Source organism: Lithobates pipiens, unplaced genomic scaffold, assembly GCF_037356315.1.
Source record: "Lithobates pipiens isolate NorthernLeopardFrog02 unplaced genomic scaffold, aLitPip1_a1.2 Scaffold_8, whole genome shotgun sequence".
NCBI lineage: Eukaryota > Metazoa > Chordata > Amphibia > Anura > Ranidae > Lithobates > Lithobates pipiens.
In genome coordinates this window covers 474728491-474756036 of record NW_027507903.1, presented here as the reverse complement: position 1 = coordinate 474756036, position 27546 = coordinate 474728491, and the positions used below count along the sequence as shown (strand labels likewise).

At 43.9% G+C, this 27546-nt stretch overlaps 1 protein-coding gene across 10 annotated transcripts in view; it reads left to right on the top strand.

The window, feature by feature from the left end:
• The first annotated feature begins 6125 nt into the window (after positions 1–6125).
• The window catches only part of C2CD5 (C2 calcium dependent domain containing 5), a 159735-nt gene continuing 138314 nt past the window's right edge, over positions 6126–27546 (top strand). For all 10 annotated transcript variants that reach the window (XM_077468716.1, XM_077468714.1, XM_077468712.1 and 7 more), the window contains exons 1-6: positions 6126–6263; positions 13493–13599; positions 17300–17386; positions 17460–17631; positions 21910–22005; positions 26750–26905. In XM_077468716.1, coding sequence (XP_077324842.1) covers positions 13510–13599; positions 17300–17386; positions 17460–17631; positions 21910–22005; positions 26750–26905 — 601 coding nt within the window. In that variant the 5' untranslated portion in view covers positions 6126–6263; positions 13493–13509. The remainder of the gene's footprint in view (positions 6264–13492; positions 13600–17299; positions 17387–17459; positions 17632–21909; positions 22006–26749; positions 26906–27546) is intronic.

Here is a 27546-nt window from a genome sequence, read left to right as displayed (position 1 = left end):
GTCACATCTGGCGCTCCCAGGACACCGGCACATGGCTCCGCAGTGTGGGCTTTTTTTAACGTGTCCGCTGCTGACAATAGCGTTGCCATCTGCAATCTTTGCAGTCAACGCGTTAGTCGCGGTAAGCCCAATACTCACCTAGGGACGACCGCCTTAAGAAGGCACATGAGCAGCCATCACCGAGCCCAGTGGGAGCAACGGAACACACAAAGCCACACTGCAGGCTCTCACCGTCCAGCCTCGTCTTCTACTTCTCCTTCTCCTCTCTCCTCACAATTGTCCTCCACTCCACCTTCCATCACGCCAAGCTCACATTTTTCTGCAAAAAGGCAGGCTTCCGTGGGCCTAATGTTTGAGCGTAAAAAAATGATGACGCCGGATAACCCTCTTGCCCAACGGTTGGCGGCTGGCTTGTCAGAACTCATAGCCCGCCAACTACTGCCATATAAACTGGTGGACTCGGAGGCCTTTCGCAAATTTGTGGCCATTGGAACACCACAATGGAAGGTCCCAGGAAGGAAGTATTTCTCAGAGAAGGGCATCCCAGAGCTATATGGCCATGTTCAGCGGCAAGTGAATGTATCTCTGGCACACAGTGTCGGTGCCAAGATACATCTGACCACAGACACGTGGTCTAGCAAACACGGGCAGGGAAGGTATATCAGTTTTACTGCCCACTGGGTGAACCTTCTGACGGCCGTCAAGCATGTAACCCGTGGCACCCGTGTAGATTTGGTTTTACCGCCACGGATTGCATGCAGGCCTGACTCTTCTTCTCCTCCTCCTACTCCATCCTCCTCCCTCTCCTCCTCAGCTGCCTCCTCCTTTTCCGCTGCTAGCGTCTCTTCCACTGCACCGCCCAAGCTCCCCAGAACCTATTCCACATGCCAGGTGAGACGTTGCCATGCCGTGCTGCGTCTGTTGTGCCTGGAAGCAAAGAGCCACACTGGCCCGGCACTCCTTTCAGCTTTGCGTTCACAGGCAGATGAGTGGCTAACACCGCTCAATTTGACAGTTGGTAAAGTGGTGTGTGACAACGGTGCCAATCTGCTTAGCGCATTGAAACAGGGCAAAATCACGCACGTGCCGTGCATGGCACACGTCTTAAACTTGGTCGTGCAGCGATTCCTTGTCAAATACCCTGGGGTCCAGGACATCTTGCGGCAGGCAAGGAAAATCTCGGCCCATTTCAGAAGATCTTACACGGCCATGGCTCGCCTTGCTGACATTCAGCGGCGACACCATCTGCCGGTCAGACGTCTTATTTGCGATTGCCCGACGCGATGGAACTCAACCTTCTATATGCTTGATAGGCTGCTCCAGCAGAAACGTGCAGTTAACGTCTACCTGTATGAACTCTGCGAAAGAAACGGTTCTGGGGAGCTGGGTTTTTTTTCACCGCGCCAGTGGCTGCTCATGCGCGACACATGCAGACTTCTGCGGCCATTTGAGGAGATCACCAAACTGGTCAGTCGCAGCCATGGCGCCATCAGTGACATGGTACCTTATGCCTTCTTTCTGGAGCGTGCATTGCGTCGTGTCATTGATCAGGCTGTGGAGGAGCAGGAGCGGGAAGATGAGGAAGTCGCAATGCTGGATGAATTCCCAGGGGGGGCTACTCTATCTGAGACAAGTCAACAACAGGAGTCTGATGAGGAGTCAGAGGAGGATGGTGCCGGGGCGGATGAGCAGGAGCAAGAAGAGCATGCTTTAAACCTTTCTGGGATCCCTGTTGTGCGAGGATGGGGAGAGGAGAATGAAGAGGACGACATTATCCTGGATGATGAGCAGGAGCCAGGCCACCACACCGCTTCCACTTTAGTGCAAATGGGGGCCTTCATGCTCCAGTGTTTTAATAGGGACCCCCGTATAAAAAGCATGAGGGTCAAGGACCAGTACTGGGTGGCAACGTACTTAGACCCCCGGTACAAACACAAAATGGCGGAAATGTTACCGCCGTCGCAGAGGGCTGTCAGAATGCAGCACTTCCAGGCCTTGCTTCGAGAAATGCTGCATTCTGCTTTTGCGTGCGCTGGCAGAGGAGCAATTCCCACTCCCAGAGAAGGATTTGCGGGTACCAATCCAACAGCGCCTGCAAGAAGAGGCCGGTTTGAAGATGTGTTGGTGACTTCGGATATGAGGTCATTCTTTCAGCCGACCCATCGACAGGTGTCATCCGGATCCAGCATCAGGGAACGCCTAGACCGTCAGGTGTCCGACTACATTGGGTTAACGGCCGATGTGGACGCTCTGAGGAGTGATGAACCCCTAGACTACTGGGTGGGCAGGCTTGACCTCTGGCCAGAGCTTGCCCAATTTGCAATCGAACTGTTGGCTTGCCCCTCATCCAGTGTCCTGTCCGAAAGGACGTTCAGCGCAGCAGGGGGGATTGTGACCGATAAGCGTACTCGCCTAGCTCACCACAGTGTTAACTACCTCACATTTCTAAAAATGAATGAGGCATGGATCTCGGAGGAATTCAACACATGTGATCAGTAGACCATGTATATGTCTATAAACAATTTTTGGAATCAAGCACACAGACCTTCTTAATTCATTTGGCTCACTTCCCTGACCCAAAAAAGCACACCGTACTATATGCCCCTACCCTCCTCTTTGAAGAGGTTGAGCGGTGTCATATTTCTACTGGGGCTGCTTATTATGAGGGGTTCCCACCATCCCTGTGCTGTGCTGACTTCCTCCTGGGTGTTCTTATTATGAGGGGCTCCCACCATCCCTGTGCTGTGCTGACTTCCTCCTGGGGGTTCTTATTATGAGGGGATCACACCATCCCTGTGCTGTGCTGACTTCCTCCTGGGGCTGCTTACGGTGCTGCTGTCAGCGCTGTATGTCACGGAGCTGCTGTCAGCGCTGTATGTCACGGAGCTGCTGTCAGCGCTGTATGTCACGGAGCTGCTGTCAGCGCTGTATGTCACGGAGCTGCTGTCAGCGCTGTATGTCACGGAGCTGCTGTCAGCGCTGTATGTCACGGAGCTGCTGTCAGCGCTGTATGTCACGGAGCTGCTGTCAGCGCTGTATGTCACGGAGCTGCTGTCAGCGCTGTATGTCACGGAGCTGCTGTCAGCGCTGTATGTCACGGAGCTGCTGTCAGCGCTGTATGTCACGGAGCTGCTGTCAGCGCTGTATGTCACGGAGCTGCTGTCAGCGCTGTATGTCACGGAGCTGCTGTCAGCGCTGTATGTCACGGAGCTGCTGTCAGCGCTGTATGTCACGGAGCTGCTGTCAGCGCTGTATGTCACGGAGCTGCTGTCAGCGCTGTATGTCACGGAGCTGCTGTCAGCGCTGTATGTCACGGAGCTGCTGTCAGCGCTGTATGTCACGGAGCTGCTGTCAGCGCTGTATGTCACGGAGCTGCTGTCAGCGCTGTATGTCACGGAGCTGCTGTCAGCGCTGTATGTCACGGAGCTGCTGTCAGCGCTGTATGTCACGGAGCTGCTGTCAGCGCTGTATGTCACGGAGCTGCTGTCAGCGCTGTATGTCACGGTGCTGCTGTCAGCGCTGTATGTCACGGAGCTGCTGTCAGCGCTGTATGTCACGGAGCTGCTGTCAGTGCTGTATGTCACGGAGCTGCTGTCAGCGCTGTATGTCACGGAGCTGCTGTCAGCGCTGTATGTCACGGAGCTGCTGTCAGCGCTGTATGTCACGGTGCTGCTGTCAGCGCTGTATGTCACGGAGCTGCTGTCAGCGCTGTATGTCACGGAGCTGCTGTCAGCGCTGTATGTCACGGAGCTGCTGTCAGCGCTGTATGTCACGGAGCTGCTGTCAGCGCTGTATGTCACGGAGCTGCTGTCAGCGCTGTATGTCACGGTGCTGATGTCAGTGCTCTGTATTACGGTGCTGCTGTCAGTGCTCTGTATCTCCTGCACCCTCTTGTTTGCCTACCCTGGTCCCTGACCTTCCCTCTCCTCCATTGCCTTCATTAGCTCCATAGTCCTGAATTGTCAGAACAATTTCCCAAATAAAAAAAAAATGCTTGTAGTTATCGATCCCAAATTCACCTCATACATGTATTATGCTATTGTCCAGGTGGTGGGACTACGTGCTACCCCCTAATAATTACCCCGTGGCCGCAAATTCGACCTAAAGGTTTGCGAAATTCGCCTCCCATTGAAGTCAATGGAGCCCGCGGCGAACGGTCGTTTTCGCGAACGTTTGTGTCCGTTCGCGTTTCGCGTTCGCGAAACGTCCCGTCGGAAGTTCGTCCATCACTATTCTCCATACAGCACTGTGGCATATGTCAGAGCTATATAAAAATAATAGTGTGTGATTGTGGTGGGAACATTAGAGCATACCTCCCAACTTTTTGAGATGGGAATGAGGGACACCTATCAGCAAAAATATGTAGGCATAGGACACACCCCTGACCACGCCCCCTTAAAGGAGAATTGTACAAAAAATAAGATTGGTTAAAGATAGGGGTGCAATGGATCGTCACCGATCCGTGATCCGAACGGGTCACCCCACTCGGATCGGCACATGCCGCGATCCACGGAGCGCTCCGCGGTCTCGGCCTTAGGAAAGGCCGTGGCTTCGGCCTAGCTCCGAAGCGGCGGCCATCTTTCTACACCCAGGCTGTTTACACTGATCGCTCCGACGGAGCGATCACTTGTAAACAAACCGGCATCATGTCATGACGCCGGTTCCTCTCTCCCCTCTCTGTACTAACCTGTACAGTGGAGGGGAGAGATCCTGAGATGGAATCAGTCATCTCTCCATACCCTGCAGTACCCAGCAATACCCTGCCAATACTCTGCAATACCCCAATACTCTGCAATACCCTAATACTCTAGCAATACCCCAATACTCTAGCAATACTCTGCAATACCCCAATACTCTAGCAATGCTCTGCAATACCCCAATACTCTGCAATACCCCAATACTCTAGCAATACTCTGCGATACCCTGCCAATACTCTAGCGATACCCTGCCTGCCAATACTCTAGCGATACCCTGCCTGCCAATACTCAGCGATACCCTGCCTGCCAATACTCAGCGATACCCTGCCTGCCAATACGCTGCGATACCCAGCCATACTCAGCTGTGCCCAGCCATACTCAGCCGTGCCCAGCCGTACTCAGCCGTACCCAGCCGTATTCAGCCGTACCCAGCCATGCTCAGCCGTACCCAGCCATGCTGAGCCGTACCCAGCCATACTCAGCCAATATTACAGTGGGGGAGATTGTGGATATTACAGTGGGGACTATATGGTGGTGGAATTTTCACAGGTTTTTGCAAATTAAATTATTATTTGCTGATCCGAAAAATTATCCGATCCGTAACTCTGATCCGAGGAACGATCCGATTTGTGAGTTTTTTTGATCCGTTGCACCCCTAGTTAAAGAGGAGTGCCACCTTAGAAAAAAAATATTAAAAGTCAGCAGCTACAAATACTGCAGCTGATGACTTTTAATAAATGGACACTCACCTGTCCAGGGTGCCCGCTATGTCGGCAGCAGTCACACTACAAAGTTGCAATCTAGCCTTAGACTACGTTTCCACTAGTGCAACTCCAAAGCTGTGTAATTTAGAGTGTGACTGAGTGCAGCGTTGATCTAACTTTACACTCGATCAAAGTTGTATCAAAAGTTGCATCAAGGGGGGGGGGATCCAATGAGTGGAAGTTCCACTTTAGGGTGGAGCTCCGCTTTAAACATAAGTGCTTTTTTTTTAACCACACTATTCCTTTATGTTGGCTTTTGGAATTTGCAAATGCAGCAATTTAGAAATCAGATGAAAGGTTTAGTGCCGGAAAACACTTTTTGATAGATAAAAAGTGTATTTTATATACAACTATATAGATCTAGAACAAAATAAAGGACAAATGAGGAGGAAAGAGGGACATTGCTCCAAAATGAGGGATGGTGCAGAGATTGATGTGACCGGTTCAGTGTTCTCTGTACAGCACTGGGGAAACTGTCGGAGATATATAGCTATATATAATAGTGTGTGACTGTGAGTGGACATTAGAACGTAAGCTCCTCTGGTGCAGTCACTGTCTGTGAATGTAATATAGCCCGTACGACCGACAATATAGCTCGGACCCGCCCCTCATTGCCCCCTTCCTTCCTACCCGCCCCTCCTCTATAGCTCTCGCATTCCTCTTTTCTTGTCCCCTCTTTCGTCCACTACTGCCTCGTCACGTGACATCGGGCGGAAGCGGAAGTGTTGTGCGGACTGTCAGAGTGGAAGTCAGAGTGATGTCTGGGGGGTACAAGGCGCCCTAATTTTTAGCTTGTGAGAGGGTGAGTGATCCGGAACACCCCACATATGACTCAGGACGAACCTGTGCAGGGTGGGGGAGGGGCATGCTAGTCACCTGGGAGTCTCTGCCACCGAACAGGCATGAGCTGCTCAGGGTTCTGACAGGCTGCCTTCCTTCTGCATTAGCCCCTCCCACAAGATGGCAGCCCCCAGTTGGCTCTTTCAGGTCTCTCATGTCAGTGCAGCAGCACAGGGGAGAATTTTTGGTAGCTCAGTCACATTGCACTAACCTCGCTGGTGGTGAATTGATAAGAGTGGGGCAGGTGGAGTAAACGGTGGTCATTGTGTCAGCTATAGAGAAACTGACAGGTAGAGCTTATTTTGCTGTCTATAGGACTTGGCAATGGAGTTATATTCTACAGCGCCATGTGACATGCAATAAAGTAGGGACGGATGGAGTGCCACTCCCATGGTGGGGTGTTTCAATGTTTGTAAATCACAAAGCCAACGCTTTTTTTTTTAATATTGGGGTTTGTACATTTTGAGGCATATATAGTCATATAATTGAAAAAAAAAAAAGGAATAGCTCAAAAACAGGAAAAGATAACCCGAAATAAACAATTGGGAAAGGGGTTTAAGGGAGTTGGCGAGGGAATGTATGGGAAAGGGGGAGGGATGGTATGAAAATACAAATTACCTGTATAACATTAATACAATGATGCTCCTAAGGAACTTCGTCAGCCTCATTATACAGGTAAACCTTGGACTGGATTGGAAAAGGTTCAGATATGGGGTACGAGTATCAAGAGGAAAGTCAGCTGAATTAGATGTGTAGAGAGACCTTGTGTCCAACCTGCACCATATGGGCCAGCATGTGGTCTTTTGGCACTTACGTTGTGGCCTAAGAACCCCTTTATTCATTCACAAAATACTTATTACTGTGCTGTCCATCTCGTTTCTCTGTTTTTGTTTTTATAATAGAGCTTGCTGAGCAATATATCAAATGTGATACAAGTAACTTTTAAGGGATATCTTGGGGATATCTTGGTAGCACAAACATGCAAGTCTTTGTAAAGGGGCTGTATGTTAATTTTCACAACACATCCCAATTCTCCCACAACATCCCTTGGTGTAAACCTATCCAAATCCACAGCACCACTCAATACCCACTCTTTCTATACTGAATGGGGTGGGAATTCGGACTTTATATGAAGCACATAAGTATATGTTCCTCCATCCCTGGTTCAAGTAAGCAAAAAGGTGGTTTGGGACTTTCAATGAGGCTGTTGACTTGTGGAGGTTAGATAGTATGTTGATATTTAATTGGCATGAATGGATGTTGGAATACATAAAAATGGTACAAAACATGTATAAAGGTAATTTCATATATAAAATCCGGATGCCAAATCTTGTAGCCTATCTCTTCTCACCATCCAGAAATCAAAAAGATAAGAACCGCACTCCGATGTTGGCCCCTCTTGCTGTATTTATTGAATGATCAACATGTAAGCTGCATACACTCTCCTAGGAGTGGAACGGATCAAAAAATGGATCGGATCGTTCCTCAGATCAGAGTCGGGGATCGGATCATTTGTCAGATCAGCAAATAATAATTGAATTTGCAAAAACCTGTGAAAATTCCACAATCTCCCCACTGTAATATCCATCTCCCCCACAGTAATATCCACGTCATCTCCCCCACTGTAAAGGCAAAGGCATAATGAGCTAGTATGCATAGGAGCGCAATGACGTCACTCCCGCACATGCGCACGGGAGCCGACAAGAGCGGCATATTGCCGTGATCTGCGGCGTGCTCAGTGTGCCTGCGTGCCGCTGTCTACGGCGCATGTGCCATAGACAGCGGTGCCTGTCTTTTTGTAAATATCTCCTAAACCGTGTAGGTTTAGGAGATATTTCTTGGACCTACAGGTAAGCCTTAATCTAGGCTTACCTGTAGGTCAAAGTGGTTTGTAAGGGTTTACAACCACTTTAATGACTAAAAAAAAAAACCTAAACAATAAAGTTAGCCCAATTTTTTTGTATAATGTGAAAGATGTTACGCCATGAGAATTGTGATCTTTATTCTAAGCAAAAAAACATGATTTTGGTCAGAATCGTGCAGCTTTAGTACAGGCCCGTTTGAAGTTTGCTAATGAACGTCTGGAGAACTAAGTGAAAGTGTTGTGGTCAGATGAGACCAAAATCAAGCTATTTGGCATCAACTGAACTTGCTGTGTTTGGAGGAGGAATGCTGCCTATGACCTTGGAAGAAGAGGAATATTTCCAATGACCCCAAGAACCCTATCCCCACCATCAAATGTGGAGGTGGAAACCTTATGCTTTGGGGGTGTTTTTCTGCTAAGGGGACAGGACAACTTCACCGCATCAAAGGGACAATGGACAGGGCCATGTACCGTCAAATCTTGGGGAGAACCTCCTTCCACCAGCCAGGGCATTGAAAATGGGTCGTGGATGAGTATTCCAGCATGGCAATGACCCAAAACATATGGCCAAGGCAAAAAGAGTGGCTCAAGAAGCAGCGCATTAAGGTCCCGGAGTGGCCCAGCCAGTCTCCAGACCTTATTTCCATAGAATATATGTGAAGGGAGCTGAATGTTTAAGTTTCCAAATGTCAGACTCGTAACATTAATGACTTGGAGAGAATCTGCAAAGAGGAGTGGGACGAAATCCCTCCTGAGATGTGTGCAAACCTGGTGGCCAACTACAAGAAACATCTGACCTCTGTAATTGGCAACAATGGTTTTGCCACCAAGTACTAAATCATGTTTTACACAGGGGTCAAATACTTATTTCACTCATTTAAAATGTAAATCAATTTATAACTTTTTTTGAAATGCGTTTTTCTGGATTTTTTTGTTATTCTGTCTCTCACTGTTAAAACAAACCTACCAAATTTATAGACTGATCATTTTTTTGTCAGCAAAGGTACAAAATCTGCAGGGGGTCAAATACCTTTTCCCCTCACTGTAAGTGAGTCCACAGTTGCTTAGATTTACGCTGTCCTTTCAGGCAGCTTTCCAAGTCACCTCCTTCCAGCTTTTGATCTTTACACTTTTTAATCCTTCAAATGCATTTTGGCCATCATAATTAAACAAAATAAAAAGACATAATGCGGTAATTTTTATTGCAAAAATAAAAACACTCCCAAGTGCACACCAACATTAAAAATGCCTGCAAATGAATGCACAGTGCACACGATGGCACTATACATGAAAAATATTCACTTTTTTGTTTTTGTTTTTGGGGGTGCATCAAGAATAGAGGGGTAACCATCAGAGACATGGGGGGAGTGGCAGAGATACAAACAAGGTAACTTCTACGTTGACATGGAGTCATACTAGTACGTCTGTGCTGGATAGGGCAACCGAGTCCCTTCGTAACTGTTGCATCCTTTAGAAAAAATGTGCAAAAGTATTGAAGTTTAAAATTAAAAAAAAAAAAAAAAAAAAAAAAAAAAAAAAAAAAAAAAAAAAAAAAAAAAATGCCTGCAAAAACCCTGCAACATTTCCCGCAGACAAAATTAAAGTGAATCGGCATTGCTTTCTACAGAGTCCCTAAGGTGAACTATAGAATGCACTGCATCCCTTTTTCTGGTCTTTTTTGTATTGGTGCTGTATATTTCATATTTGCTATATGCACAGCACTATGTATTGGTGAAGAGGGAGAAGGTTTTTATATGTTTTTGCATAAATCTGACCTGCCAGCTGTAACATGCAAAGGAGTAACTACAGAGGCGTATGATCTGCATGCAGTCAAGTCCCTGTTTATGTAGAGAGTCTGATGTTGGATGGTCCTATACTCTCTAATGGTGCCCACACTCCTTTCAGTCCAATCCTTAAAGCATTTTACCCTAAATATTTTTTTTCCTATGTGTGTGTCCATATACTGTATGTGTATTTTAACAATCATAGTCTTTGTCATTTTCATGTAATTCTTCCATCTGAAGTACCGGGTTGATCCTGCCAGTCACCCTTCTTCCTGGTTTTAATCTAGCCCCACAAAGCACAGAAGCTGATTTGTGTTCACTTTTCATTCTTTGGCTGGTCATTTTTTGAGTAGTTTGTTCTGCCACCACATCCCTCTCCGAATCACAGCCTGCCTATGGTAAAAACCCCCTCCCAATCAGGGAGCCTGCCTTTGGGACACACTTCCTCCCAATCACAGCCTGCCTTTGGGATAGAGCTGCACGATTAATCGTTAAAAAACTCACAATCTCGATTCACCCCCCCCCCCACGATCTCTCCTGCTGAGAGTAGGTGATTCTTTCATATAAACAAGTGGAGAGATTATCTGCTCACTCAGCTGTCAAAAGAAAACATCCAGGGCAATCTGCCAAGTTTAGAACTTGAAACATTGTAACTAACCCTTCCTTCTTAGATCAAAGGGATATAACTTCTTGTGTAAACAAATAATCTGGGCAGTGTAAATGCAGGAAGTTTAACCACTTAAAGTCAAAACCTTTTTCTGACACTTCTTCCTTAAGTTAAAATCAATATTTTTTGCTAGAAAATTACTTGGAACCCCCAAACATTTTATATATCTATATATATATATATATATATATATATATATATATATATTATTTATATTTTAGCAGAGACCCTAGGGAATAAAATGGAAATTGCTGCAATATTTTATGTCACACTATATTTGCCCAGCGGTCTTTCAAATGCAATTTTTGGGGAAAAAAACACACTTCAATAAATAAAAGAAACAGTAAAGTTAGCACAATTTCTTTTGTTTTAATGTGAAAGATGAGGTTACGCCACGAGAATCGTGATCTATCTTCTAAGCAAAAAAATCGTGATTCTCATTTTAGCCAGAATCGTGCAGCTCTACTTTGGGACACACCCCCTCCCAATCACAGTGTGTCTCTTGAACAGCCCCCTGCTTAAAGCAGAGTTACACCCATTTAAAAGACTTTTAATAAACAGACACTCACCTGTATCACGGTCCAGCGATGCAGGCACATGAAGCCTCACTCCTCTCCCCCTCCTCTATGTGGCACTGGCATTGTAACTGGGTGCCTGGCTGTGGCTTCACAGCCGGGCGCTCACTGCAAGAGCTGCAATGTGGGCTGTGAATGGATGGGCAATATTCTGGGACCTGTGAGGTGTCCCGGAAGATTTCAGGGAGAGAGGGGGGAGAGGTGAACTTCCTTGCGGTGCCAGGGGAGGAAGTGAGAGCTGGATGCCTGTTAAAACTAGGTACGTGCTCCCCACCCCCCAAAAAAAATTATATGCCAAATGCGGCATGTCAGGGGGTCACCAGTACTTGGCCTCCCTGGCGGTATGATTATGCCAGATTTTTGAATCTCAAAGCGGCACATTGCTTTGCATAGAAATTTGGCGTTTTATATTGAAGGCCTATAATTCTTAGTAATAACACACTTAAATCTGTCAAAACAAGAGTCTAGTGGACATCCTGGGTATGATAAAGTTTGAAACACGAAATCATAAATTATAATATAACTATAATTAATAAAAAAAAAAAATTGTATAATAATAAAATGAATTTCCCCACGATTCACTATCGCTCAATTATGCAAGTGTTTGAATTTACTATCGCTGTTTTCTAGCTGGTCTAAAACCACTTTTGACGTAAAGGAACACTTTTTGGTTGCCATGGACAATCTGACGTTTCTAGGCAGAAAGAACAGTATATATAATATAAGACTGCATGCAGGGCACTGGACAAAGCACTAGGGACAAAAGGGAGGTTAAATGATTTGATACAGTACACTGTAATCTTACAGATTACATTATTGTATGTGTTATTTTTTTGTACATTTTGAATTTGCTGCCAGGCTCTGCCCCCATGCGTCACGACACTCGCAGGGAATGGAGCCCGGAACACAGAGCATCGGGCGAAGAACACAGTGGGGGGACGTTGCAGGATCCTGGTGACAAGGTAAGTATACTGTACCAGGATTCTGCAATGCAATCCTGAGTTACCATTAATGGTACTGAAATTTAACCCGTAGCTACACTCAGGAATATCACCAGGAGTGTTAAAGCAGAAGTTTCATTTTTTGGTGGAACTCTGCTTTTAAGCACAAATTGTGTCTGGCTGAACGGACTATGGAATACAGGTACATTGTGTATCTGCACAGTTTCCTGTAACCCCGACACCACTATCAGGAAGGAGAGTTACATGGTCATATGACAGAACTTTTTAACCATGTAAAAAAGATAATATCTGAAACTAAGCATAAGCAGTTATGGCGCTTTTATAACTGTGTTAGAAAGTGTCTGTAACATTGTATAGTAACAACTACTTTTACTAACCCAGGTATATCTGTGCTATGAACAATCAGGCTCAGTGTGAATCTTTTTAGATCAGTTTTCTTTGGAATACTTTCTGTAAATAAAAAGCAGCTGACAGCTTGAAGAATTTTGTTAATTTTTACTGAGGTTGTAGTTAGTATCTCCAGGATGAGCTAGTCTTCACCAACTTGTTAGCAGAAATAAGAGCTGCTTATTTTGGAATACACCAGTGTGGCCCCTGGTGAACCCTTTGAAAAACTTAATTCCAGCTTGACCATTACATTTCTTGTAGTTAGATCAGGCTTAGGTCTTGATTTATAACTTTTAGTGCCTTTTATTCTGAGAAGTCACACAGACTTCCTGTCTGGGGCTTGTTCTATGGGAGGTCTATGGAAATTCAAGACTTGCTTGAAGCAGGTCCAACTATAGGACAGCTACACCTGTCAATGAATTCTGCGTGCTTTCATATTTGTGTCTCACACTGATGTGGAATGTATGTCATCGACAAAGACCTTTTTAAAATGCAAGTCCAACCTATACCTAATTAAGGTTTCACCTGCTCCCACCCCTTTCTAAACCATATTCCATCTACTCTTTGAAAGGAAGATGTGTATACTCGCCTATTCCGAGAGCGGTCCGGTCACGCGATCCCCCCCAGAGGTTGGCTTCAGTGAAGATGAGAGATCTCTGACAATGGCTGCAGTACCTGGGCGTTGGTGTCACCCATAAGGTTACCATGGGGCATCTGTTGTCAGCTGTCCCTCCTCTACACTGAAGCCACTGCTGACAGCTGATCATGTGACTGGACCGGATTGCATTTAGGATGGGTAAGTATACATATCTTCCTTTCAGAGGGTAGATAGAATATGGTTTAGAGGAGGGGGGGGGGCGGTTGGGGGAGCAGTTTTAAGCTTAGTTAGGAATGGGCTGGACTTGCACTTTAAGCAAATATTTTGTTAGTGACATTTATTTATCCCTTCCAGAAGGACCAGTGTGAAGAATGCCGGGAAAATTGAAGGTGAAGATTGTGGCCGGGCGCCATTTGCCCGTGATGGACAGAGCGAGTGACCTGACCGACGCCTTTGTGGAGGTGAAAAATTGAGCTGTAGAGGGAATGCTTTTTTTGATTATTTAATATTCTTTTGTCAAGAGTCTTTCAGTAAACCCAACTATGGAGGGTCCTGACCATCTCTGTCATTTATTTGATGGAAATGTAAAATGAGGAGCTGGAGCACACAAAAGCTGAGAGTTAAATTTTATGTAAACTCTAGCAATAAAATAAAATTATTTGCTCTCTTTAGGGCTATCAAGTATACCGTTGAAAGTCTTCTGTTATAATCCATTTAATATGTCGGAAAAAAATATTGTTGGATTCATACAGTGGGGCGAAAAAAGTATTTAGTCAGCCACCAATTGTGCAAGTTCTCCCACTTAAATAGATGAGAGAGGCCTGTAATTGTCATCATAGGTATACCTCCACTTTGAGAGACAAAATGTGGAAACAAATCCAGACAATTACATTGTCTGGTTTGTTGAAAGAATTTATTTGCAAATTATGGTGTAAAATAATTATTTGGTCACCTATAAAAAAGCAAGATTTCTGGCTCTCACAGACCTGTATCTTCTTCTTTAAGAGGCTCTTCTGTCCTCCACTCATTGCCTGTATTAATGGCACATGTTTGAACTTGTTATCAGTATAAAAGACACCTGTCCACAACCTCAAACAGTCACACTCCAAACTCCACTATGGGGAAGACCAAAAAGCTGTCGAAGGACACCAGAAACAAAATTGTAGACCTGCACCAGGCTGGGAAGACTGAATTTGCACTAGGCAAGCAGATTGGTGTGAAGAAATCAACTGTGGGAGCAATAATTAGAAAATAGAAGACATACAAGACCACTGATAATCTCCTTCGATCTGGGGCTCCACGCAAGATCTCACCCTGTAGGGTCAAAATGATCACAAGAACGGTGAGCAAAAATCTCAGAACCACACAGGGGGACCTAGTGAATGACCTACAGAGAGCTGGGACCGGCGTAACAAAGGCTACCATCAGTAACACACTACGCCGCCAGGGACTCAGATCCTGCAGTGCCAGACGTGTCCCCCTGCTTAAGCCAGTACATGTGTGGGCCTGTCTGAGGTTTGCTAGAGAGCATTTGAATGATCCAGAAGAGGATTGGGAGAATGTCATATGAAACCAAAGTAGAACTGTTTGGTAGAAACACAACTCGTCCTGTTTGGAGGAGAGAGAATGCTGAGTTGCAACCAAAGAACATCATACCTACTGTGAAGCATGGGGGTGGCAACATCATGCTTTGGGGCTGTTTCTCTGCAAAGGGAACAGGACGACTGATCCGTGTACATGAAAGAATGAATGGGGCCATGTATCGTGAGATTTTTAGTGCAAACCTCCTCCAAGCAGCAAGGGCTGGGTCTTTCAGCATGGCAATGATCCCAAACACACTGCTCGGGCAACGAAGGAGTGGCTTCGTTAGAAGCATTTCAAGGTCCTGGAGTGGCCTAGCCTGTCTCCAGATCTCAACCCCATAGAAAACCTTTTGAAGGGAGTTGAAAGTCCGTGTTGCCCAGCGACAGCCCCAAAACATCACTGCTCTAGAGGAGATCTGCATGGAGGAATGGGCCAACATACCAGCAACAGTGTGTGACAACCTTGTGAAGACTAAGCCCGGGTTCACACTATAACACTCTGCGGAACACACAGGAGTGCTGTGTGTCCCTGTTCCCCGCTTCAGGGACGAATCAGGGCCCATTCTATGCCTGAATTCGGCCCTGAAATGGAGCCAAAGACGCACATGTTTTTTCTGCAGTGCACTCCGCAGCTGCCTCGGAAATATGTGAACTGGCTCCATAGGGAGCCAGTCACATTCTCCTACTATTCGAATTAGATGTGGGGAAACGCACAATTGGTGGCTGACTAAATACTTTTTTGCCCCACTGTAAGTTTAGCAATAGAAAACTGGGCAGGGCTGACACCATTCAGCCCACAAAAATGCAGTGTGTTGTAAGCCTACTGTAAAGGAAAGTGTAAAATTCTGTATTAAACTGTATTCTATGCTTTGCCTATGTATAGCACACTGCACTAATAATGTTTTGATTACATTTGCATTCTTTCAAGTCCTGATTAGAAATGAGCCTGGTAGCACTACATGTTACCATAAAAGTACAATGGTAATATTAATATACCTACGTAAGTAAAGCATGTGTATAAAAAAAACCTTAATCCAGAATAAACAGAACAGTTACAGTATTTGGAAAGATGTTGCATGTATAGTTTGTGTCTGTTTCCTACTTGTTATTATTAATTTGGAACCACCAAGCAATATGAGGATAGGAGTTTCCTGTCTATAAATATTAATCTCCAAAGAATTGTGATCCCTTAACCAATATGCTACAATTCTACCTCAGCGCCACAGAAAAAATAATGATTGAAAAAAGAAAATCAGTTAAATAGATGCTACTGATTTAAGTATGTTAAAGATTATAAAAACGTCACCCATGTTATCTAGGTATATATCAGTACCGTCAAGCTCAATCTCTAGTAAATTAAATGTGCAGCACCTACTGCACCAATAATATAATTAAACTTGACATACTATATAAAATAAACTTAAAAGTAAAAAGATATAAAGCAAAAACGCCCTGTGAACAGTGAGCGTCACAACAGTACAATATCAGAAATAAAGTCCATGCAAAAAGTCAATTTCAATTTCCATAGGTTATCTGAAACTTTCAGCTGCAAGCATGTAATCCTTGCACCACAATTTATGTCTCTGTGTCACCACTTCCCCAACAGATAATGCACTCACCAGATCAATTTGCCTTGCATTCTCATGCTTGGCAATTTGCGCTCATATCATTGGTTAACTCCAACCATAGCCGTCTCCAGGATATATTCCACCAACCCCGAATGTAAAGCCATAAAGGAAAAGACAAAGGAAAGCTCTGATAGTGTAGTATATAAAACCAGCTGTTAGTAAACAGAAATGTCTTACATCACTCTCCCAGGAGCACTCCGACCGGAAGCAAAGGCTGCACAGAACAGGGAGAGAGGGCTGATGTTGTTCCTCCCTCTCTGTGACCCCGGAACCGGAAGTGATGAGGTTTTGTCGCCTCCGGTTCCTCCTCTCTGTTTACCTGGCCGACCGCTACCATTGGACATTCACGCTGTAGCCATCAAGAAGTGAGTAAACATCAAATTATCTTAACTGCCATGTTATCCTTGTGACATTTCAGTAAAAATAAATAAATGCTACTTGCATCTTAAAATGCAGTGTTTTACTGTGCAGGTAGTCTTAACTGGCCCCTAAACTACTTGAATGTGCAGCCATGAAAAGCCCACTATAGACTCAACCCCCCCCCCCCAGGCCATTGGAGGTATTGTATGGAGAACATTTCCACCCAGGACATATATGTTGCATAATAATTTAAAGCCAAGGCCATTTACTTTCATATCGTATGAGTTTTTGGCTAAATATTAGGGTTTTTCCACTGTTCCGATATTTTACATGTAGCAACATGTGGTAAAAAGCAATGAACATAAGGGAAATAACAAAAACCTATGTATGTGTATGTGAACCGTTGGATGGTTTGACTCTTCAATACCAAAAGATAACTGGACGTGTCTCTTGACATTCAGGATAAGTGATATAATCATATGCGTATATATGGTTCATTGGCCCTACAGGAGGATAGATCTCTCTAATTTCCATTAGTATGTGTCCTGCACCGCACTTACTACTTGTTATATCGTGTTGAATTTTCACAGGTAAAGTTTGCCAACACCACATTTAAGACAGACGTGTACCCCAAATCCCTCAATCCACAGTGGAACTCAGAATGGTTCAAATTTGAGGTGAGATTTGCTTTCATAGGCAATTTTAATTCCATAGGGACATAGGGAAGCATTAACACCTTTTTATGTGCAGGTAGATGATGAGGACTTACAGGATGAGCCTCTTCAGATCACAGTCCTGGACCACGATACATACAGTGCCAATGATGCCATTGGAAAAGTCTACATTGACATTGACCCTTTGCTATACACTGAGGCTGCCACCGTCATCTCTGGATGGTTTCCCATTTATGACACCATACACGGTAAGAAGGGATATTGCGTTTTTAAATAAGCAGAACTGAGTAAAACCGAATAAGCATATGTATTTACTTAATGAAACCATGTAATACACCCATTCAGGACAAAGAAACAGGTCCTCTTTAGAGTAACTGTTCACCAACCAGAGATAAACCTGTATAGAAGAGTAGGTGGACTCAGATAATTCTGTGGCTCTCATAATTGATCTCCTCCTAATAATAATATTTATTAATATTATATAGGATTTGTATAGTGCCAATAGTTTGAGCAACAAGACCATACAAGAGGGTTAGGAAGGCCCTCTTCTTGAGAGCTTAGAATCTAAAAGAGGGAGGCAAGGCATACAAAAGGTAATAACTGTATATGGATGATTTTATGGACAAGGTAAAAGTTCAGTTGTTAGGTAGAGGGTGGGATAGGCTTCCTTAACCACTTCAGCCTGGAAGGTTTGGCCCCGTAATGACCAGGCCATTTTTTGTGATGCGGCACTGCGTTGAGTTAACTGACAATTGCACGATCGTGCGACATTGTTTTACAACCAAATTGACGTCTCCCCCCCCCCCCCCCCCCCACAAATAGAGCTTTCTTTTGGTGGTATTTGATCACCTCTGTGATTTTTATTTTTTGTGCTATAAACAAAAGGCTGACAGTTTTGGAAAAAAAAAACAATATTTTTTTTAACTTTTTGCTATAATAAATACCCCGAATTAAAAAAAACAACAAATTTATTCCTCAGTTTAGGCCAATATGTACTCTACATATTTATTAGTTTTTTTTATACTAGTAATGGCGGTGGTCTGACAGATCGGACACTTTTTTTGGGACCATTGACATTTATACAGTGATCAGAGCTAAAATAGCTACTGATCAATGTATAAATGCCAGTGGCAGGGAAGGAGTTAACATAAGGGGGCAATCAAGGGGTTAACGTGTGTCCTAGGGAGTGTTTCTAACTGTGGGAGGATGGGACTGCCTGGGGGAGAAGACCGATCATTGTTCATACTTAGTATGAACAACAGATATGGCTCTTCTCACTTAACAGAATGGAGATCTGTCTGTTTACATTGACAGACCTCCGTTTTGTCTCTCCGTGGAGCAATCGCGGGTGCTCGGCGGCCATCTCCACCACTAGTGGTCTTAAAGCGGCCGATGTACAGCTACGACGGATCGCCAGGTGAGCCAACCTGCCGCAGTATATGATGGCGACTGGTTGGGAAGCGGGTAAAGAAATTAGATTTTAAGGTAGGCAGAGTAGGAGATAGCCAGACAAATTAGTGTAGGGCAGGGGTGGCCCAAGACGGCTATGAATGTGGCCCTAGCACAAAATGCATTAACACTTAGCGAACACATGTGGCCGAAGAAATATTTTACAGTATCTCTTTACTGGACTTTTATAAGTTTTATCTTCCCAAAGAAAAATATCCCATTCTTCATCACACCTTATTCATGTCATCAGTTTTCAGCAGCACCTATATTTGTGAGCAACTATTTTTAAGAATGAAGGACACAAAGGGCAACATTAGAACCAAAATATCTAATGAGCACATTGAGAATTGCTACTCCATCCATTAAACCAGATAATGATGCGTTAGTTAATGAAGACAGCGTCGGATATCACCTTTGTTTTATGTTGCCCTCCTTTACTTTTATAATAAAAAATATTACCAAAAAAAATGAAGTTGTATTTCTCAGATAGGTACATTATCTATTTTAGTATTTAACTTGTGATCTTTCTGACTTTTCCTGCTCATCAGCAATCCTTATTGTCAGTGTATTTTATGTGTGGCCCAAGACAATTCTTATTCTTCCAATGTGGCACAGGAAAGTCAATAGGTTGGACATCCTTGGTTTAAGGAGTTCCAGGTGATGGGTTAGGCTCTGGAGAGGTCCTGGAGGCGAGCTTTGAAAGAAGTGACAAGGGAGTTTTGGGGAAAATCAAAGTATATTTAGATTTTATTTAAATGGTTGAGCAGAAGCCAGAGTAGGTATTGACAGATAGGGGGGGAGGACACTGGACGGTTGGTAAAGTGGATGAGTCTGGCAGCAGCATTCATGATAGACTGAAGAGGGGATAGCCTGTGTAAAGGTAGGCCAGCGAGAAGTAGTTTCACTAGTCGGGGCGAGGGATTACATAGGCCTAGGCATGAAGTCGTTTGGTGGTGTCGTCTGTTAAGAAGGGCCTAATTTTTGAGATGTTGTTGCATTAAAGGCAGTTATATCAGGCTTACACCTATAACCAAGGCGTGGTAGGAGGCACTAATAGTTATGCTATTGATCTAAATAGAAAAGTCTGGGTAAGGTACACAGGGAGAGGAAATCTAATGAGCTCAGTTTTAGAAAGTTTGAGGAAGTGGTGTGACATGCATACTGTTTTGCCCATTAGTAAATTAGTGATGCTTAAGATGACTGAAGGGGTGAGCTGAGGAGTAGAGCGACATTTGGGTGTTATCAGCATAGAAATTATAGTAAAAGTCATGGGAGGCCCAGATAGGTGTAGATCTAGAATAGAATGGGTCAGAAAGCAAAGCCTTGGGCAATTCCTACGGATAGGAAGAAGAGAGGAGGAGATAGAGTGACACTGAAGGTGCGGCAAGTTAGGGAACATGGGGACAATTTGAATAGCAGTCTTGGAGGCCAAAGGAGTGGAGCTTTTGAGGCAGAATGGAAAGTCAGCTATATCAAAGGTAGCAGAAAGGTTTAATAATTACAAGTACAGAGTAGTTTTAGCAGTTAATCATTTTCAGAAGGGCAGTTTCTGTGGAGTGTTGTGGGTCAAATCCAGGATGGAAGGGTTTGAGAACGTTACTTTTTTTAGGGAGGTAGCAGCTCAGACAGTTGTAGACTTGATATTCTAAGATTTTGAGGGAAACAAGCACATACAGTTGTTTAGACTGGAGAGATTTTTAGGACAAACCTTCACTCAAATTGAAAGTAGCGCTCATCCTCCCACCCAACCTTGCCCCTAACACATTTCAGTGATTATTTTTTTTGGCATAAATACTGTAGCTGCTGACTTTAATTCTTAAAAAAAATGATAAATCTTCTTTTTAAGTACGGGGGTCACCAGTACATATTTAAGAGGTGTTTGAGGATACTAGTAGAGAGAGAGAGAGAGAGATACTGAAGATGTGGATTAGACTGCAAAATAGGGCAAGATGTTAAACAGAGAATTTGTGAGAAGACAGTCCAGGAGGTAGGTGGTTAGGTAGGCATCACAAAAAGTTTAGCACCCTCCTCTGTGGTAATGGAGCCAAACAATGAAAGTACTGAATGCATTGGTAGACATGGTATGTTAGGTGAGGTAGATGCTCGGAGAATGGAGATCCCATTGAGAATTGCTTCAATCTTGTTTTTGAAATAATTGGCAATGTGCAGGTCAGTGAATTAGTTAGTGGGTGGGGACACAGTGAATGTTACAATTAGAAAGGAGTTGACTGGATGGGACGGTGATGCAATAGGCCTGTTTGGCAAGATTTGTATTTTTGGAAGGCTTTTTTTTATATATAGGTCGAAATCTTGCAGGGATTTAGGTTTCTGCCACAGCCACTCATGGGCCTGGCTGTTTCTGGGTTATTGACCCGGAAAAAGCTTGCAGATCAAGCCAGAGTGAAATCTGATCTGCATATTTGTATAATGTGCATGTTTCAGGAAGTACTGAAGCCAGAGGATCAGCATATACTTGCATTTTCAAAAGAAGAGCTCAACAAACCTCTGTATTCTCCTTCCCTGCGCTTACAAGGGAATGGTGCAGAGAACAATGTCCATGTCATTTAATGAGTGCCATTCTGTGCATCATTAAGGGTTGCCCACTGCTGCTCAGAAAGAGGGAGACCTGGGAGTGTCACTTGACCAGACTGGTGACGACGGCTCCATCAAAAGTATGTATATAAAAAAATATTTAAATGGTATATGAGGCTGTTCCAAGGAGGCACAGTCTGCCTAACCTCGAGTGGGGTTTAAAGTGCATATACATAGTCATTAACCATTATACATGTGTATTCTCACTGCAGTCATTGAGACAATGTCACTGTGACTGTTTAATGTTAATTTTAATGGGGAGAGGCCCGATTCGGTGCTCCCATCTGCCGGCTCTGTAGCCGGATGTTCCTAGCTACCACTGGAAGGGACTGTCTGGGGGTGGGAAGGTTGCTTTTTATTGGGTAGGAGAGCAAACAGAACCTGTGGATGTTCTCATTTGTTTCCCTAGTCCTTTACGGTAGTAATGCTCAAGCAGTAGATAATGGAAGTCCTTATTTAATGCTTTCTTTCCTTCTTTGGTGCAGGAATTCGGGGGGAGATCAGTGTTGTGGTGAAGGTCGATCTTTTTAATGACTTAAATCGTTTCCGACAATCTTCGTGTGGTGTCAAGTTCTTCTGTAGTAAGTAACATGTAAAGTGGATGGAAGTTGCACAGTGATAAGAGAATTCCAACCTCCATATATCATTGATGTGTTTTAGTCTATGCACTGTAAAAAGACCAGATTTTTTGTAATGCAAATAGTTGTTGTGTAGCTGGAGAGGCAGCTGCTGTCAAAAGACAGACCTTAAAGTGGTTGTAAAGTCACATCTACAGTGCCTTGCAAAAGTATTCACCCCACTTGGCATTTTTCGTGTTTTGTTGCATCACAACTTGGAATTAACATGGATTGTTTGAGGATTTGCATCATTTAATTTACAGAACATGTCCGCAACTTTGAAGACTTTTTATTTTTTTTTGTGAAGCAAACAACAAATAGGACAAAATAACAGAACAAGTCAATGTGCATAACTATTCACCCCCCTAAAGTCAATACTTTGTAGAGCCACCTTTTGTGGCTATCACAGCTCCAAGTCACTTTGGATAAGTCTATATGAGCTTGCCACATCTTACTACTGAGATTTTTGCCTATTCCTCCTTGCAAAACTACTCCAGCTCCTTCAATTTGGATGGTTTGTGCTTGTGAACAGCGATCTTTAAGTCTGGGCACAGATTTTCTATTGGATTGAGGTCTGGGCTTTGACTAGGCCATTCCAACACATTTACATGTTACCCCTTAAACCACTCAAGTGTTGCTTTAGCAGTGTATTTGGGGTCATTGTCCTGCTGGAAGGTGAACCTCCGTCCTAGCCTCATCACACACAGTGGTACAGGTTTTGCTCAAGAATATCCATATTTCCCCCAACTCTGACCAGTTTCCCAGTCCCGACTGCTGAAAACATCCCCACAGCATGATGCTGCCACCACCATGTTTCACTGTGGGGATGGTGTTTTTTGGGTGATGTGATGTGTTGGGTTTGCACCAGACATAGCATTTTCTTTAATGGTCAAAAAGTTACATTTTAGTCTTGTCAGACCAGTGCACCTTCCTCCATACATTTTGTGAGTTTCCCACATGCCTTTTCACAAACTCAAAACATGTAATTTTGTTTTTTTTTGCTGAAAGTAATGGTGCCAAACGGGGCGTACGGCTTATTGTCATCCTATGTACAGATGCTCCAGTCTCTGCTGTGAAACTCTGCAGCTCCTCCAGGGTTACCTTAGGTCTCTGTGCTGCCTCTCTGATTAATGCCCTCCTTGCCCGGTGCGGTGTACGGCCTTTTCTCGGCAGGTTTTCTGTTGTGCCATGTTCTTTCCATTTGGTTATGATAGATTTGATGGTGCTCCTAGGGATCATCAAAGATTTGGATATTTTTAACCTAACCCTGACTTGTACTTCTCAACAACATTGTCCCTTGTTTGGAGAGTTCCTTGGTCTTCATGGCAGTGTTTGGTTAGTGGTGCATCTTGCTTAGGTGTTGCAGCCTCTGGGGCCTTTCAAAAGGGTGTGTGTATATGTAATGACCGATCATGTGGCACTTAATTTGTACACAGGTGGACATCATTTCACTAATTATGTGACAATTGAAGGTATTTGTTTGTACTAGAGATTTTATGGGCTTCATAACAAAGGGGGTGAATACATACGCACATGCCAATTATCAATTTTTTTATATCGGTAAAGTAGTTTTATGTATATATGTTTCTAATTTTACTTCACCAACTTAGACTATTGTGTTCTGATCCATCACATATAATTCAGATTAAAAAAAACATTGAACTAAAGTCTATAATGTAACAAAATGGGTAAAAAAACAAAGGGTGTGAATACTTTTGAAAAGCACAGTATTAATTACTTTGAGCCTCTCTGTTTTAGGTCAATGTGTAGTACAGTGTGTATGTGTTTTCTTAAAATACTACATACCTTATTTGCACTGTTTGGCTGTGCTGTCATGTGTCCTTCCTCTGCTTCCCCTCCCGATCTAAGAGACTACACTGGAAGGGGCTGGGACTCCCTTCTGATGTACGCAAGATGGCAGAGGCAGGTCACATGACTGCACAGCAGCACTGTGCAAAGAAGGTATTTACTATTATAATTTTAATAAAAAACACACTGTACTAAACATGGCCCTAAAACAGAGGATCAAAGCAATTTATAGTTGTTTTACTTTAGTTTTACTCAAGGCTGGAGGAGAGGGGAGGAGAGGAGATCGACTTCTCAGTTTACATGCAGACTCTGGAAAGGGAGGGGGGTGGGGGAGATGCTGAAGGGAGAGCAGGATGATGAAGGCACTCTATCATTGATCAGCAGCCATGATTAGCGTGGTCACTAGACAGAGGGAACACAGGAACAGGCAGAATCAACCAGGTATTGTACAACATGGAAAAGGTCAGCTAACACAAAAAAAAAGAACTATGTTATATAGGGGTGCTGAAATTAATCATTGCATCGATGATTCGGGTGTCCCCGATGCGGCATTGATGCATGCAGACCCGAAAATCGATTGCGGGTGACGTCATAAATACTCGCCCCGCCCCTCCCAGGAAAGCACTCTGAGCATTATTTTTAAAATTACTTTTTTTTTTATAAATGCCGACTTGCAGTAAATGATGTGCCCCGCTGTATGTGCTTTTTAAAGAAATGTGTCACTTGATACCGAATTTCACAGTAAATACATCCTGATCATGTGCCGAGCCCTGCCCTTCTCTCGCCTCCCACCTCCCTCCTCTCACGTCTCTCGAGTCCTGACGTCAGCGGGTAATTCTTAGCCCCGCCCGCCTCTCTTCTGATATAACTATAGTCAGCGGGGGGGGGGGGCTGAGAATTCCCCGCTGACGTCGGGACTCGAGAGACATGAGAGGAGAGAGGCGGGCCGGGCTCGGCACGGCATATGATCGGGATGTATTTACTGTGAAATGCGGTATGAAATTGAAGTGACACATTTTTAAAAAAAAGCACATACTTTTTAAATAAATACAGCGGGGCACATCATTCAATGTAACAGTAAGTCGAGTACAATTGGGTTTGTACTCTACTTACACCTCACGCTGGCTGCATTTGATGGGTACAGGTGGCTGACTTTTAATAAAAAGACACTAGGCGGCCCAAGCGGAAGTGGGAGCTCATCGATAATCGTGATGCATCGCGGAATCGAATCGTTGACCAGATAATCGTAATTCGAATCGAATCGTGAGACCAGTAAAGATGCGCACCCCTAATGTTATATATAATGCCTGAAAGGGACAGGAGATTTTTTTTTTAAGAGTCTGAACCACTTTTATGCAGGTCATAAAAGGAGCAAATTTCTTTCCTGCAGCCCTAGGTTGCAAGAAATTTGCTAGATTACCCCATCAACACAGACAAGTGATGATGTGGGATTCCCTCCTGCCAAGCCATTGTCTTCTTCTGGTGGGGGAAGGCATCCCTGCTGGCAGAAGACGGTGATTATTGCTAGTGGCTATAGCAGCCACCAGCGATAATTACAAGTAAGGCCCTGAATGCTGGTTGTACCCAAGTTGATCGATCAATCAACTTGATACATTCAGCATGCCCACACACAGTTCAAATCTCAGCTTATTCCTGCTGAACCGGTCAAGATTTGAACCGAGTGTGGCCTGCTGTAAGCCCGTTTCCGATGGGGGCAGACTATGTCAAGTGGATACGCCTGCTCAGCAGGGGATCTCACAGCTGATTCCCGCTGGGCAGGCAGATGACAGGTCCGTATCTGTTTTGCTATGCAGAGTGGACACAGCCTGCTGTTCGTTATTGGATGGTCGGATGGAAACGGACCGACTGTCATTCGATCCATCTGTTTTTAGAGGACAGGATCAGATCATATGCTGGCTGGTGTCAGCAGACACATGTCCGCAGACATCCGTTGCTCCATAGAGAGCTATGGATGATCCGATTGGGTCCGCCTGAAAAACTCACAGGCTGAATTGATCGGTTTGTAGGTATGAAAGGGGCCTTAAGCCACATACACCCTATAAGACTTTCTGCAGATTTATGCCTTCAGAGTTACCGAAACCATATAATATGAGGTCAAATCTTAAGAGTTTCAATTTGTATGCAATCGGGCAGGCCCTTGCACTACATGGTTTTGGTAAATCTGAAGACAAAAGAAAGTGTTATTTTTGAGGTGAGGCGGAAAGATACAAAGTAACATTGTTTAGAAATAGTATTCAGACATAAGATGGAGAAATAAAATAAAAAACCTCAATTTTGTAACGGTTTCATTCACCTGCACTTTAAAGGGATGAGCTTCCATTTGCATGATGTCAGTTAAAGCGACCTGGCAAAAAAAAAAAAAGAAGGAAAGTAAAAAATATATATATTACTTTACTATCCTGAGTAATGATGTTTTTTTCTGAATAAACAGGCACATAGCAGAAATATAAAACACACTGCTGCATAGGGGGGTGTACAGGTGCGAGAGCTGAACTGGTTAGGATTAGTTTACCCAGAACTGATATATTTCTGTGTTTTGTTAGATACTAGAATGACAAATCCTTGACACTGTCTTCTGTCTGTAGTAAGTTTTCTCTGCCATTAGCTGATGTTGATCTTCAGTTCAGTGACTCCCAGCTGCAATTACTCTGGGTATCGAGAGCCTGCCCCTTAGGGATGTATTATCAGGCTACCCTGGATTTACAGGAAACTGTATGGCACCACTCTCTGCAGCATTCAACATTTTTTTTTCTTTAAATAATGGTGTGGAGGACGGTAATGTGGAGGGATGATTTGACTTGGCCTTTAAATGCTATCTTTATGCTTTTTTGTGTAACAACATGATTCTTTGACACTTTTGCTTCTTCACACTTTCCAGCCACGTCTATCCCAAAGTCATATCGCGCTGTGGTCATACATGGATTTGTGGAGGAACTGGTGGTGAACGAGGATCCAGAATACCAATGGATTGACCGAATCCGGACTCCGAGAGCCTCCAATGAGGCCCGACAAAGGCTGATATCACTCATGTCGGGTAAGAGGAGCCGGCCTAACAATTTATGTGCTTCTACATTGTATATACACATATATCCCATAGGTAGTCTGCTTTATCAGACTAGTAGTCAACTTTTGGTCACAGCTTTACAAATAATTAAAAAAATGCTGTGAAAGAGAAAAATTTTTTTGGTCAAGTCTGTCATTGCCTAATATATACCAGTGGAATAGCACTGGTTAACCAAATTCTTCTGCATAAGAAAGTTTAAATATGATAACTGATTGCCCCCCCCCCCCCCAAAAAAATATCACAAAACTTTGAACTCAAGGTCGCTACCCATTGGTTGGGGTCACTCGGGTCTGGAGTGTGATTTTCTTGCTTCTTTTGTATTATGCTTTGCAGAAGTTGTATGCAAATAAACTACAGGAGAGGAGCGTCCATTTACCTTTTGTTTATTGAGAACTTTGACATTGATAATTCTGTTGTGATGGTGATACCTTGTACAATTTCTCATAAGCTCCGTAAACAGAGTTTAAAGAGTAACTCTACTTAAATTGGCAATAAAAAAACATCATATAACATATACAATTGCAGCACAAGTCCTATTGTAATTGAATATTATTAAAGATTACCTTTCCCTTTCAATCTGCAGCTCTGTAATTTTATGTAAAATACAATGC